Source organism: Cuculus canorus, chromosome 18 (assembly GCF_017976375.1).
Source record: "Cuculus canorus isolate bCucCan1 chromosome 18, bCucCan1.pri, whole genome shotgun sequence".
In the NCBI taxonomy this organism is placed as follows: domain Eukaryota; kingdom Metazoa; phylum Chordata; class Aves; order Cuculiformes; family Cuculidae; genus Cuculus; species Cuculus canorus.
In genome coordinates this window covers 6786186-6801823 of record NC_071418.1, presented here as the reverse complement: position 1 = coordinate 6801823, position 15638 = coordinate 6786186, and the positions used below count along the sequence as shown (strand labels likewise).

Below are 15638 nucleotides of genomic sequence, written 5' to 3'. Positions count from 1 at the left end.
GTGCGTACATAGTTATAGTGAAAATCTGCAATACAGAAGCTTCAGTTCAGCCCTGTAATCTTTCACTCCAAACAGAAAAGAAATTTGGCCTCTGCTGCCTTCATTTTCATAAAATAAAGTTAGTCACCTGTGACTGTGGAGAGCTGAGGGCCTGAGGGAACAGCTCTTAACTTGTGTTCTTGGAGAAGAAGAAATTTTTTGCTGCAGAGTTCATTTACTTTTAGGGTTGCTTTTAAGGTGATTAATGGAAATGAAGGTGGCACAGTTATCGGAAAGCTCTTAAATGTTGTTTTGGTCTATCAAACAAACGTTCCATGGCTAATAATACAGTCATAACAAAAATACTTGCTTTTTTTTTAATTCGGTATGATCAAGAATAGAGCAGCACAAAATTTGGCTACGGACAAACTGGTGCAGCCAAGCTAATGTAGTTCCTGCAGCAGAGAATGAGAGCTGGGTAACTTGCTAAAAGGCGCATAAAGTGACAGGTGAACAAGGCTGAGGAGGCTTAATTTGCCAGCATTTTCAAAATCCTTTCGATAAGCTTCCTCCATAAAATTGTGGAGTAAAACAAATGCTGAGGAGATATGAATTGATGATGATCAGTGTAAAGCTGATAGCAGCATCACCAACTTCAAATTACATGGCATGGTTTCTCTAAGAAATAGAGGCAAGGTGACAACAGAGATCCCTGATAGCATTTGCAGGTGCAGGCTGTCGTTGAGGAGGCATTTGCTGGAAATACGAAGCATGGAGGCAATAGGGGAGACCTTGGATGAAATTATTAGCAATAGAGCAGCCTTGATGAATGTACTGTGTGTTGGTCCATGGCAAACAACGTTCTTAAGTGCTTTGGATTAGCAACTTTTGAGGAAAATTGTTTCAGTCATTTGTAAATACGGCGAGTTACGTTGTTGTTGTGTCACATGAAGGACTGCGGCGTAAGTGAAGAGCAGAACAAACCACCAGAGTTCCTATGGTGTCTTTCAGTTGATATTGCACATCTGGACGCGGCAGGGTTTCAGCCGCAGAGCTCTCTCTTTCCAGTTGTGGTAGAGCAGAACACGTTTTTGCAGAAATTTTGAAATTGAAACAGTAAATTTCTTGAGTAATTTATAGCTTGCTTATTGCCAGCACATTATAAACCTCTATTTCCTGTTCCTTATGGGAATAGAATTCATTGTTATTGCCAGCATATTAACAGCCAATATTTCTGGTTTCGTGTGGGAGTATGACTTGAGTTGGAGTTGGTGTTGCCATCCAGGTACTGAACCACAGGAATGAAACCAGGAGAACCCGGATCCCTTTCATATCTCTCACAGACCTGCATGGTAGTGTGCCGGATTCTACAAACACGTTCATTTCTTTACTTGAACTGTAGCTCTCCTGGTGCAAAATAGTGCTATAAATACCTTTGTAAAGCCATTCAGGCCGTGCCACAGGATAATGGCAGTGTTTGATTTACCAGAAGAAGAAATTCCTTAAGAAAAATCATACACAAGGCTTTTTTCCTTGTGAATCCCAAACACTCAAAAACTAGAACACAAGTGAGCAGTGAATCCCTTGACACACTTTGTTGAGTGTCCTCCAGAACGCGTGTAGCTTGAAGCAAATCTCACAGAGGAAAATTCCACTTTTGTCAGAGGTGGCTCAGTTCATTATTATGAACTTTTTGTACAGACAGATTTAGAAACTAATTTAGGGCTCGCTTAAATATTTTCTAAAAATAATCACCTGCACTTATTTATCACCTTTCATTCAAGAATTTTCCAATGGATCCCTGATCTGAAACCTCCAAACCTATTTTACTGTTTAGATAAATGAGGTAGTTTGACTGGAGGGCAGGGAGTCGGCCAAAGGAGTGTTGAGAAGAACAGAAACACCATAATTTGATGATCACATTGAATCTACGCACATCAGTGCATGATGCGCGTCACAGCAAGTGTTGGTGATTGCTGTTTTAGTGAGACTTCTCACAGCTGTTTTATGTCAGACAATGTTTTGGGGAGCACGTCCTGGCTGTTGTGCCATCAGCAATGATTTGGTCTTATGGTTGATGAGCAAGAACCTCGAGGGTTCTCTCAGGTGGTTTTAGAAGAGCACAGCGAATACAAGTGGTGGCTGTGGCGTATAGCAGCAAGCGCTCCTCAAGAACCTGACTTCAGGCTTTAGGAGACTTCCCCACCCCTCGTCCTCTGCTCCCCTCTTGTGTGATTTTGGGGTTATTTGTGTTGTGTTGAGGCCTCACCTTGCACTGGGATCCTGTGTGTGCCATCTCTGTGTTCCTGACTCCTGTTTGTGTTTATTACTTGAAGCTGAAGTGATGAGGTGATGTTTTAGCTTCTCCAATGCACACGTACACATATTCTTCTCTCTTCCATTACCCTCTGGATGCTCTTTTGGCTTCCTGGGCTTTGCTTCTCTGTTCACAAAGCTATAAGAGTACCGTGTTTCTCTGCTGTTACGGACACAAGCCATTCTGAACAGTCACAGCAGAGATGCTGACTGAAAATGGGATCTGCATGCAGATATCATCCCAGCAGAAGGCTGACTGGAGAACCAAACTACTGTTGTATGCCAGTACTTTTTTTGCACCATCTTTTGGAGAAAAGGTGTAAGTGAATGTCAGTCTCTCACTGCCTGTAGCAACGCTGACACCGTGACTTTTGAACTTTGTCTATGCTGCCCTGATTTCCTTCCTCATCGCTGTGAAATTGTGTGTGTGTGCTGTGCACCCGCTTTGCGACTCTTACTGGGAGCACCTCACAGTCAATGAGAGGAGAAAGCAGAAAGAGCTCCTGCATCCCTGATGGAGGTGGGCACCTGAGGTCCGAGCACGCTGTGCCTGCTTTCTGCTTGGCTGTCTGTAGCTGGATAACGGAGCTCTGCCGCTTCTTCTCCCCCGCTGTGGAGGGGCCGAGCGAGGCTGGCATCCTGCAGCTGGCTGCGAGCCTGCCAGGGCTGGGCAGGTGCTGCAGAATGCTCCGTACACGTGACTTCAGCATCAGTTTACCCCATGAATAATGATGACTGCCCCTTTTCAGACATCAAATCTGAACCATTTGTTCTTTATCTTTCTGCTTGCCTTTGTCTCTGCTCGTCAATAATTTTCCCCAAGTCACATACAAATGTCTCGTGATTTGAGGCTCTGGCAGGGTTGCAAAAGAAGCTCTGAGGTTGCTGGAGGTATGAGCTGCTGTTCCTCTTGGTTTAGTCCTTTTGAAAACAACTTCTTAACATTTTGACCTATTAAATGGTTGTTCTAGTCAAGTCATTTGGGAGATCACCGTTCCCTCTTTTGTTAATTATGCTTTTTACCTGAATGATTGAGGAAAAGTGAAAACTTATTTTTGAAGGAAGATTTTGCCCCCAAGCTGTCAATGATTTTTAGTTCACTGAGAAAGGTGATGTATTTAGGCTCATCAGAGAGCTGTTCATCATCAGAGAGCTGATCTCTGACCTTGCCCTGTTTGATGGGCTCTGACATATCATTTCCTTCATGTCTTTCTTACTTCTGTTGGCTTTGTTTTACCTGCTTAGGTGTAAACCCTTCCAGGCATGGCCTGTTTGTTTGGATTTGTGTGGTGCCTCACACTGTACGTTCTTGGCTGCTGCGGGCACTAATATAATACAAGTATTAATATTAATATGTATTGATTGACTGGCTGTGCTATTCAGCTTTGAGAGTCATTCCATCTATTGTGCAGTAAGAATAGGAGGCCTGATGCTCTGTCAGCATCTTGATCTCCGTTGTGATGGATTATGGTTTATACATTACTGCTGTTGCCAGCAAGTTATATTCATGGCCTTCGAAAAGACCTAATAATGTGTTTGGAAATATTTCCTAACACAGGTCATATATTAAAACCAAAGTACCTTAATTATGCTTTGGAAGAGCTATGATTTGTCCATAATAGAAATATTGCAATAGTGTATGCACCGACCATGAAATTCTAGTTGAAAGAAAGTCATAACACACTGCAAATAAAATAAGCTTGAAATTCCAGCTGGAAAGAAAACCATAATACAGCAACTCAATTACAGGTAAGAGAGGAGACAGAGTCGTTGAACATTGTGGGAACGTTGCAGAATGGATGCAGGTCTGCTCACCGATTTCTCAAAGAAATGAGTCTCGTTTAGGTAAACACAAAGGCTTAGCATCTCGGCAAGAAGAAAGTGCGTGTTTAAAAGGGTGTTTGGAACTCTTTGACATTTGAAGGAGTGGATTAATTCAGATTACACCATTGATTTAACCAGATTTTTTTGTGTTTATGTGTCAGTCTTAACATCTCCAACATCCATTAATGGACTAGAAATAGTTTAATGGAGAGAAATCTAGGACAAAAAATAGAAACACATGTGCTTCAAGTGGTGGCTGGAGCAGGGAAGGCACTGGTAGAAGAAAGAATGTTTTCATATTTGTAAATATTTTTAAATAACTGCTGTGTCCAAGCAGCTTCTCAACTACCTGCTCTAATGCAGGTGTGGGAGTTCATGGCATCACTGTGAAGCAGGTGAATTTAGACTGAAAAAATCCAATCAAACAATGTATGTGGTTGAATTATCTTTGCAGAAAAAAAAACCCAATGAAAAATCTTGTCCAATATATTTGATAAAGTCTGAAATGTTTAACATTTCCAGGGATACTGTTCCAAACAAGCAGATACCCTGGTGCCTGAGCCCCAAGACTACAGATGGCTTCAGCTTCTCTTTAGTTGCTCCTCAGCACGACTGTCCTAGTAAGAAATGCTCATTTTCACTAATATTGTGTTGCAATATGATACAAATTGTTCCCAGAAGAGAGACTGTTAAAAGACACCAATAATATATTATATAAAAAAAAAATTATAACATCGGAATTGAAAGCATTAGGCATTGACTCAGAAAATTTGAGTGTAAGAAGATCTGCCTTCGTGATCTGCTGGCTAATATGGTACATGTGGCTGACGGAAGACTAACGCATATCTCTGAGTTCCATTTATGCTGTTAAAGCATTACTGTGGGCTTCCTGTGCCAAACACTTCATGGATTTGCACAAGGAAGCAGTCGTTGAGCAAAGCTGGAACTCTCGGTCTTCTGTTCTTTGCTTAAAACTCCAAACTTTGCAGCACCTCCGGGAAACAAAGTAAAGGCAGCTGGATGAGTTCACGTTAAATTATTAAAAGCTTAAACAGTTGTACTCTAATGAAACTGGTATTGGACTGAGCTGGGAGATAGATGGAGCCTGGAGGGCGTGAGAATGGGGACTTTGTGCTGAAGGGCTGGGAAACATTGAAACTAAAATATAAAGACAAATATATATTTCTTTCACAGGAGAAGAGAATTAATGAAGAAATTCAGAGGAGCTCTGTCCCTATTTAATTTTTATTATAGAATGATGGAGAAGCGATGCCTTTTCAGTTTTAGTTTTCATATGTTCTGGAATGCTGTATCCTTTCCTGGGATGAAGGCTTACATCTTGTATGTTGAGTGTCTTGCTGAACTGATTGATCAGTGCAGGCAGAGATGCAGCGCACTGTGGGCTTCTTTTCTTTGCAGACTGTTCCCCTTGGCATGCTTCATTGCTTTGCTTCTTTTGGATAAACAAAAGCACTTTCTTGCCAGTGTTTTAACTGAGTCAATCTTCTAACTAAGGCGAGGATTTAATATAGCATGATTCCAAAATCTGTCTGGGAGATGCATGAGACTTAAGTTACGTTTCCTTAGTGGCTGAACTTAGAGAGTTCCCCATCTAACACAGTTGAAAGTCATAGGATCACTGAGTGGTTTGGGTCTGAAGGGACCTCAAAGCCCATCCAATTCCAATCCCCTGCCATGGACAGAGACACCTTCCACTGGATCTGGTTGTTCAAAGCTCCATCCAACCTGTCCTTGAACAGCTCCAGGGATGTGGCATCTACCGCCTCTCTGGGCAACCTGTGCCAGTGCCTCACCACCGTCACCGGAAAACATTTCTTCCTAATATCTCATCTAAATCTGCCCTCGTTCAGTTTAAATCTGCAAGTTTGACCCTTTCTTTAATGTCATTGCTTTGTGGTATGACATGAAGCAGTGTAAAAGGCTTTTGCCTTTTTTAGATGTAATACTGTTCAAATTGCCAGGGCTGAGGCAAGAGTAAGTGTAACCATATTGTGTGGCTGATCCTATTAAAAAAGCTTTTCAACTTGTGGTGTGAGGCCTGGTTGTCCCACTGGTTGATAACTTGAGCTACGCCTCCCATGGTGCCTTTTTCCAGGTCCTCTTGGATACTGCCTCATCTGCCTTGCGTTTTGGCCACATGGAAATGGCCACCTCCTCATGGGTCCTGTCTGATGGAAATCCTTTGGACTTGGTCAAATTGATCACTGTGTGAATTAATTTTTTTTATTGCTCTTTCGAAGGAGATATAACAGGAATGGGTATAGAACCTTACATGAAGTGTATGATAGCTTCTAGGGTAACTGGGGTGTGCAACGAGGAGATCTCTTCTCTTCTGGTGCAAGTGCTCTATTGATTTGTTGTACATGAGAGCAGTTAGGACAGCATGGTATAAAAAAAACCTCATTAACACATTCTTCAGTAGCTTAATGTAGTGTGGTATTTCAGTAGGTTATTGCCCAGTGGATGCATCATCGTGTCATCTTGTGGCAGCAAGGGGTCCCGGGGTTATTGGAAGAGTGCAAAAGAGGAGGAGGAGGGAGCAATGCTGAAGTATTACCTGTCTCTTTTTGTAGCTAATGTGGTGAAAACAAATCTTCCAAAGCACTTTGCAAACAGCTGTCTCCTTATGGAACGGAGAGAGGTAGCGAAGTCTTGGCTTGGCTTTCATAAATCATTTCCAGGATGCCACACCACCCATCTTTGTTCCCCTGCTGCTCCCTGATTTGTCTCTTGTTTGTGTGCTGAAGTGTAATATTAGTTCAGTGAGCATATCTACAAATGGCCCACCTTTCTAGTTCCCTGGGCATATTAAAACAGTCAATCACTGTTCCTCCTCCCCACCACCAGCAGTCGTTATTCTCACCGTGACGGTTACAAGTACTTTCCCCCTTATGTTTTTCTGTGGCATTAGTCCTTTAGCATTCATTTGTGGCTTTGAATCTTTTAATTATCGTGATGCCGGTTTAATGCCATTGTCTATTTTGCCGGTGCAGTGAGTTACCCACGTGGCAGCTCATTCATGAGTTGTACAGCCTAACATCTCACACGAAACCTGTAGCCATTAGGGAAGTTGGAAATCGTGAAGTTTTACTTAAGGCACAACTGCTGTTGGCTCAGGTGTCTCGTTAAGTAGGAGGTTTTCTGTTGCCTGCAGAGAGAGCAGAAGCACTGTGTTGGGTCCAGCTGAAAAGCTTGGGGAATCACTTAAGTGTTTGAATTGATCAGGATCCCTTACAAAGCTGGTGTGAATCAGCAGCTCTCTAGATTGTGTTGAGCAGTAGCATTAAGATTTCATGTTAGTGGTTACTCTTTTAAGAGATTGATTTAAGAGATTGGCTATGTGGCTACATTGATTTTTAATGATCTGTTTTTAGAAGCATAAAAAGAGATTTTGTTTTAATCTACCAAAATCTCTTTTAAATTTTTTGTTTGTCCTTTTTGATAACACTTAAAACCTTTGAGATTTGACCTTGCAGGGCTACTTTGGACATTTTCTATAGTGTTATTAGTGCTTCTTACCTAAAATGACTTTGAGGAGCTCAGCATCTTAGCTCTATGCCTCTGCATACGATGACCTACGCAGAATCCTTTTATAGGCAGCCAAAATAAGACCAGTTGTCTCTGATCTGTAAACCGTTTTTATCCTGCGTAGTAAAACTTAGCTCAAAGGCACTGTGTATTGACATCTTTGATGTCTGAGAGGATTTCTTTAAGTGGTATTGGCCATTCCTCCAAGAAACCTGCAAGTCAGAAATATTCATTCTTTGCTTGAAATAAAATTATCTTTAGATTCTCACTGGTCGACTTCGCCTCTGCCTCAATCAGGAATAAAGATCTCTCTCATCAGCTCTGCGTAAATGCTTTTTCTCCAGCATGGGTCTTTATTGAGCATGTGGGAAGCATTCATTGCCTGTGCTTTGATTATCTCTTGATTACCTCTTAATTATATTGGCAGCGTATTGTCAAGTGGGAAGTGAGTGCTGTGAAGCAGAGGGACAAGGTCTGGGGCAATGGAGACAAGCTCCATTGCTTGAATCCGTAGAAAAAATGCAAGAACCTTATAGTTGATTTTTCCATCTAATTGGAAAGATTGTTTTTGGTTGAGAACAGCTGCCAGTTAATGGGATAGATTTTGCTTGGCAGTTGTTCTAATGGAAGGCTTTGTTTGACTCAAAACACGGTGATTTAAGAACTTACTAGAGCAGGTAACTAAAATACATTGTATTGATTATCACCTATAGCCTTATGTCTGCAAATGTTCCCAGGAGAAGAAAAATTGCTTAGCCTATTGATGTGAACACACAATGGCCACGAGCCATGGAAGAGCAAATGTGTCTCGAGAGTGAATTAGTTTCTTTTGCGTAAGAAGCTCAGCGGGTGGTGGTTTAACCCACCAGCATTTCAGAGTGCAGAAATTCATATGTTAGAATGAAAAATGCATGGAATGTCCATGGTTTTGGGAGTAAAAAGTAACTGGTTTAGTCTTTAGAGGTGTTTTAGGAACTTTGGAGACGGCATGCATTTATTTTAGGTCAGTTGTTTCTTAGTTTGGGAGCGTTTTGAAGCTGACTGTTACCGCGTTTCGATTGCACTGAGTCTGCCACAACAGGTTTCTTGGCCACTGTACGCGACTTATATGCTGTTATAACTGTAACAGTAAAATATGGTAGGTCCTGATACTCCAGCCATTAATTAGTATAGTAGATAAGTGTACAAACTGAAATCTTGGAGTGTTTTTCTCGGTGTATATCCCTCTGTCTTTGGGGTGGTTCATGTCAAGCCCATTTTTGTACGCGAGGCTGCCACGCAAAACCCAGTGTGGGGTGAGATGAACGGAGACCGGATTCCTTTTGTCAGCGCTGTGTGGTGGCAACGTGGTACCAATGTCAAGGATGTGGAACAGGCGAATTAGGGTGGTGGTGTGGGTGTATCCATGAATTGTGAGTTGGAGGCCTTGTCAGCAGGACTGTGTCTCCTTGAGCTGGTATGACTTGAATACAGAGCAGTGAGGGTTTGGATGCGTACAGAGGTGTGTGCTGAGAAAGCCGGAGTTGGAGCTGATCCAGAACTGAGTTCATTTGTCTAGTTTAAAAAAAATAGTCATCTATTTTTGCATGAGGACAGGTATATAATAAGAATTCAATTCACTCTGACTTCCTTCTGTGATCCTCACCTGGGGATCATTCCACCTCGCTCACGTGTTGTTGCTCAGCCTGATATGATGCTGGACTGGACCTTCTTGGTGTTTTTCTGAATGGTTTTCTTATGTTATACATTTTTTAAAAGGGGAACAGTAAGCATTTCTAAGCCAGTCAGACAACACTGCTGTGTCCACATACTTGTGTGATCAGAATTTAAATGTACCTTGCTATTACCTATGGATAACTTGTAATGACTTCTCTTTCCTCTTTCACCTTTTTCTCTAGGCAAGCGTGGGACCTTGCGGTTGATATTTGCCTTTCCCAATTACCTACAATTATAGAGGAGGGAACTGCCTTTAGGGTAAGTTGGATAACATCTTGAAATGTTGTGTGCCCAGTTTAATCCGTTATTTGATCTCAATTCAGTGCATCACTTGTGCTTGTTGGGTCTTGAATTGTTGCAGTTTAAGGGTTTATATTCTTGGAAAATTGTAAACGTCTACCTACATCCCTTAGAGGAATAGGTTTGAAATCAGACTTAAGCTCTTTACTACTGCATGAGATGTCTGATCCAGCCCGTGCCTGTTGACAAGGAAGAAACTCTGACCAGTAGAAACGATGCCCAAGACCCAGGTCTTAAAATTTCTGATCCCTCAGTCTTGGCTAACGGTGTTAGTGTTGGGCTGATGGTTGGACTGGATCATCTTAGAGATCTTGTCCAACCTTAACAGTTCTATGATTCTGTGTCTCTCTGAGGCACCTGCAGGAGGAGTGTGGAACTGGGCTGTCAGTCTGGGAGGGAGGGGAAGTGGCTTAGCTCTGCGCTGTGACAAATGGAGCAGACACACAGTTGTCACCTCTGATCTATTCCTTCTGTTCTAATCAACGTTTTGAAATCAAAGCCTCTTGATTTATGCCTGGCAAGAAGTGTTGTATATTGGAGAAGGTTAGCTGCTGGTGGCCAGCAGTAATCCTCGGAGGAATTGTTCAGTGCAAGGGGTGTTGTGTTCTGAGGTTTAGTCAACCTGTTTCATAACTAGGCTGGCAGAAGCAGCAATCCATGTCTGGGATGTCAAATGCCTGAGTGGGTCACAGGATTACCTGCTGCCGTCCGTTGCCTGGCTGTGTTGGCTCCTGTGGCTTGAGACTTCAGTCTGGCCCTGGATAAAGCAGTCGATAATCTCTTCAGGGCTGGTTTGTTTCAGCTGCACAGTATAAACCACGTGCGTCTGACTTCTGCTTACTCTCTGGGTGCTCTTTCCTAGTCAAACCTGGAAAATGGAATAACCTGATGGAGAAGAGCCTGTGGTCTCACAGCACGTGCACAGAGGGTGGCAGGGAGAGACTGGGTCTCTGCATTTGTGTTGGTTCACTCTCCCTGCTGCCTTCCCCTTGAATTTCTGTTTCCCTGTAGATTTCCAACTCGAAGCTGCCGTGTGCTCTGCTCAGTACTTTCTCATACCTGCCTTGTGCCGTGTACTCAGTGATAGATGGCAGAAGGAATGATTCTTCAAGTGCTGCTGCACTGGCAGGGGAGGCAGATGTGCCCAAGGACTGTCCGAGCGTGTACTGCAGAGCAGAGCGCTTTGTGGAATTGGTGCCACGTTGTTGGCCAGTCACCACTGGCATCAGGAGGTGAGAGCAGCTCTGCACACTTGAGCAGACTCCAGGGACATATAATGTGCTGCAGAACGTCTGCTCTCAACAAGGAAACTTCCCATACCATCAGGCAGAGTGATGCCCCCGAACGATCACCTCTTGTTAGAGTGAGACTGTAGTTACAGTCTGTCTTTCAAAGTCTGCGGTGTTTTTTCTACTTTTACTTGCTGTCCCTTAAACCAGATTCCTTTATGTCTAGGGATGATAGGAGCTATTATCCTTTAGATTTCTTCGATGCCATTCAGATACATTTTGTAAAATAACATGATTGTATGTTCTAAGTAGTAAGTACAACTGATAGGTATCAGTTGGTGGAAGTTCACCCACCCCTCACATCTCCAATAGGGCAGTAGCGTAAAATCTATTAAATGCTGTAGCACTCCGCACATTATTTTTATGCTCATGTACCCACTCTACCAGGATATCTCTGATTCAATTAGTGGATTCGATGTCTGAAGTAAATTTTCTGATTTTTGTTTGCCTGTGTGAAGTCCTTTTGCTGCTTTGGAGGTGTCAGAAGTGATGGATGACTGAATAAAAGGCTTGAATTAAAAAACAGATAAATAGGCAGCAGCCTTCTTAGAGCCCAAGCCAGCACATCTGAATGGCCACCTGTTTGTAGGAGAGGTTTATGGCAGCCTGGGGAGACCGAGACATTGATGGGTGTATTTTTTGTTGTTTTGGTGGATTGTATTCACTGTGGACTGGGCAGAGGCAGCACTGTGTGCTGCTACAGGAATGAAACTACTTCTGCAGAGCAGATAAATCTACTGCTGTCCTATCTGCTTCTCATGTGGAAAAGATTAACCAGGTTTCCCTAATACCTTTTGTGGCTTCTTTCTCTGTTCCTTTGCTCTTTCCTTCTCCGTTCTTCAAGCACACACAGTGGAGAATACCAGCGTATTTAAAGGGAATTGTATCTGGTCAGCCTTTGAAAAACTTTTATGCGTTAAAGAAACCTCAAACAGACATTTGCCAATTGAAAAGAATAAATGAAACAATAAACTGTGTGAGTCCATAGGTGCCAAAACTATTTCCTTCACTTCATCTTGGTTTTTTTTAACCCCAAGTTGTGTTCCTGTTCTTGTTCCAACAGCACAGTCCCTTCTTTGCGGAGCAGCTGACAGCTTTCCAGGTGTGGTTGACCATGGGTGTGGAGAATCGCAACCCTCCGGAGCAGCTCCCCATCGTGCTGCAGGTGAGCGGCGGGTAAGGGGACTTGGGCTTGGCACCACCGAGGCTGGCAGAGCTTGGCACCACCGAGGCTGGCAGAGCTCGGCCAGAGCTGACACCGGGTGTTTGCGCGTGTCTCTCCCTGCCCACTGACTGTTCTGCTGTCAACCCAATGGCCTTTGGGTGCATAAATAATGTGGGCTCCTTCAGGATTAATTAGACCTGATTGCATGCTTACTAGACCTGTGTAGGTGAAGACAAAGTGCTTCTCTTTCCCCCCTACCGTCGTTCTGTGTTGAGCAAAGCTTCCCGCTATAGTCCATTTGCAGCTTCAGCAGTAGCAGGCTCTGCTGCCTCTTTTGCTCTGAAGTAGCAAGATTTCTTTGCAGAGTACCACATCTTTGTTGTTTTCTCCTCTTATACGCCAGCTCTGTCAGGCGAAGACTTTATCTTCTCCCTGTTTTCAGAAAGTGGGAAGTTACTGCGGTGTAAATAGTTTGGAAATGGCCTCTTTATCTGTCTGGTACAGGCTGGAAAGTATTCCTTTTAATGCGATGCTGAAATTTTGCTGCAGGAACATAGAAACAAGTCTCTGAAGACCATGCCTGGAAGGAATGTATAGTTCTGGTAGGCATTTGTTCAGACTAGGCAAAGTTCATATGTATAAAGGAGAAGTAAATATAGGGGAAACAGAGCACGTCATTTCAAATAGTGGTTTCTGGCAAGGCATATACTACAGTTGTCATCTTCTCTTGCCCTCTCTTCCCCGGGAGTTTGAATTGACAGAAAGATAAACCCTCATCAAGGTAGCTGTGGTCTCTTCTCTACCAGGCAGCAAAACCCTTTCCACGTTTAAAGGAACGTGGTTCCAGTCATTTGTACAGAGATACGTGATATCTTTTGCTAAATGTGAGAAGGCTCACCTTTCCACTGTTAGCTACTGGCTTCTTTTGTGACTGACAGCACCATCAATCTCTGTAAGACCAAATTTTAATTTCCCTAAGCCTCCCAAGCCTTGAGAGATCAGTTGGATAAGGAGATGTATGGTTTGTCTCTGTCACTGCATTGGGAGAAGGCAGGCTGCTACCCTAGCACCAATTTTGCTGCTTTCTAGTGAATTATTTGGCACCAGAGGGCTCTGCAGGTAGCTTAACCTTGCAGTGGAATGGAGGAGTCACCTGGCGAAGGAACCTGCTTTTCTTCCTGAAGCAAAAATGAGCTAGGACAACATAATTATTCTTATAATTAAAGCATATTAGGGGTATGAATTGCTTGATAACAGGTCTGAGATACTTTGAATCAGAGACCAACTGATGAAGAAGGGGAAGGAAGTGCATTTCAGCCCCCTTTGGAGTGTCTTTTTGCCTTGACCCCTTGGGAGTGCTTAAGACCACGCTGCTGTAGCTGAAGAAAGGCTGATTCTATTTTCCCATTTTAGATATGCCTCTGGGGAAAGAAGGTGTTTTGAGTGCCAGGGCTGTGATGCCAGCCATGCAAAGCTTGGATTTGTCAAGGACAGGGAAATGCTCCTTTGTAAATGGCTTTTTATTGACCTCAAGAAGTTGCTTTCCATGTTGAATTCTTGCTGTGTGTAGGACAGATGAGGCACAGGTGGCTTCCTGGTGCAGAGAGGAGAGACGTCATTACAGAGAAGGAGCACGCACATCCTGAACGAGACTGAGTAGCAGGTGCTTGATCCTTGTAAAGGCGTCTCCTGCCAGGTGATCTTCAGCACAGATGGACAAGAGTAGCGCTGACTCCACAGCAGCCCCTGGGGCAACTGCTGCTGCAGTCCCCTTCTTCCTTCCTATATTTGTCAGGAGATTCCTGCTAAAACGTGGGCTATTACTTCCAGATTATCCTCTTGTGTCCTGGTTAACCTCTAACCTCTGTGTGTGGTCATTCCCTGTCTTCCATGTAGGAATAAAGATGGACACGTGTCAGGGAGGGACGTGACACAGCGCTGTGCTTGTAGTAGCATGGTGTAGGAGTTACAGAACGTCACTAAAGGTTCATAAATTGTACATAGACCCCAGATCCTCATCCAAGTCTCTAGAATTTGTGTCAGTTTTGGCTTCAGGTTATTGTGTAAATCAGTTTGAGAAGTGGGAATATTAAAACCTGAGACAGAGTGATGGGTTTTTTTGTTTTGAAAATAATGAAACGGAGCTTTTAAAATAAGACACAATTTGTCTTGGTTAAAGGTTCTTGTGAGATGCTAGCAGTGTTGAGATGTGGGTTTCAACCTTCCTTTTCAATTACATCTATTTTTTTGCCAACTATAACAGACTTTGTGGATTTACTTGTTATTTTCTGAAGGTCAGATAATAACAGTGTCGTGAAATCCGTATCCCTCCCATGTCTGGATAAGCACCCTGCACCAAACACCTTCCTGTCTGTTGTTTAAGCTCTGCTATGGCTTCCACCATGCCCTGGTTTCTATTACTGCTTTAATCTCAAACAGCTGCCCCTGTTATTCCTGCACTGGGCACCTTTAAAGCGCGTTGTTAATCGTGCCAAGTTCTGTAGTAAGTTTATGGAATAGACTAGTGCCAACTAGGGCAGGATGACCAAAATCCTTTCTCTTATGACCTGTCCTGGGATCTGAGCTCCGATATTCAGAGGTGAAACAGTTAGAGCAGTTAATGCAGCCTCCTGTCTTTTTTTTTTCTTCTGGATTTTATCTGCGCAGCTTCAGTATCAGTCATCCATAATACGAGACATGAGCTGAGTAATTTAGTTATTCTTCAATATTAAACGTGAAAAATAATTTAATTTGGATGTGCAGTGTGGAAAAACACTGAGAAGGGGATGGAATTGGGAAGCTAAATCAAAGAGTGTCTGCCTGAGACCCATGCCGAGGGATGTTACTCAATTTAAACTCAGGATTAAACGCTGCATTCCAATATCTTACATCTGTTAAGGAGATTAAGAACTGAAAGTCTCGCTGTTAATATTTCACACCAGGGTAGGTATAAGCCAGTAAACTACCACCTCATTATCGTTGTCAGACTCAGTTTTAATGAGATTTTTATTAACGACTAATGTGACCTTTTGCTTCCCTCTTAAGTCTCTTACATCGATTTGCCAAGGAAAGCAAAGCCTCTTTTTCTGCTTCTGAGCTGTTTTGAGTAATGGGACACTGGGCTTTTTCGTCATCTTTGGATCCTTCCTGCAGACACAGCCATGTTCCTGCTTTACTGGGGAAAGGCAGGTGGTGGTACGATGAAAATATTGGAAACCCACAGGGGCTGCTTCCATCGAGCAGAGCTGCACTGCAGAGGAACCACTGCGCTTGAGAGAAACATTAGGAGAGAGAACAAGCGAAGCAACGACGTGGAGATTGAGGATAACTGTATTCCTAGGAAAACAACTGCATGTGTCCATGGAAACATTGTGAAGGGAATTGTCAGGAGAGCAGTGACCCTGGTGGCACTGCTCGGTGGGGTGGAAGTTCTCACCAGTCAGGGTTCATCTTCCAGCTTTTTCATTCATATCATCAGTTTGTTCAAAGTCATGGAACGA

At 43.2% G+C, this 15638-nt stretch overlaps 1 protein-coding gene across 2 annotated transcripts in view; it reads left to right on the top strand.

The window, feature by feature from the left end:
- Positions 1–15638, top strand: part of RPTOR (regulatory associated protein of MTOR complex 1) — a 155322-nt gene that overhangs the window by 73611 nt on the left and 66073 nt on the right. For both annotated transcript variants that reach the window (XM_054083336.1, XM_054083335.1), the window contains exons 10-11: positions 9567–9642; positions 12037–12138. In XM_054083336.1, the coding sequence (XP_053939311.1) occupies positions 9567–9642; positions 12037–12138 (178 nt within the window). The remainder of the gene's footprint in view (positions 1–9566; positions 9643–12036; positions 12139–15638) is intronic.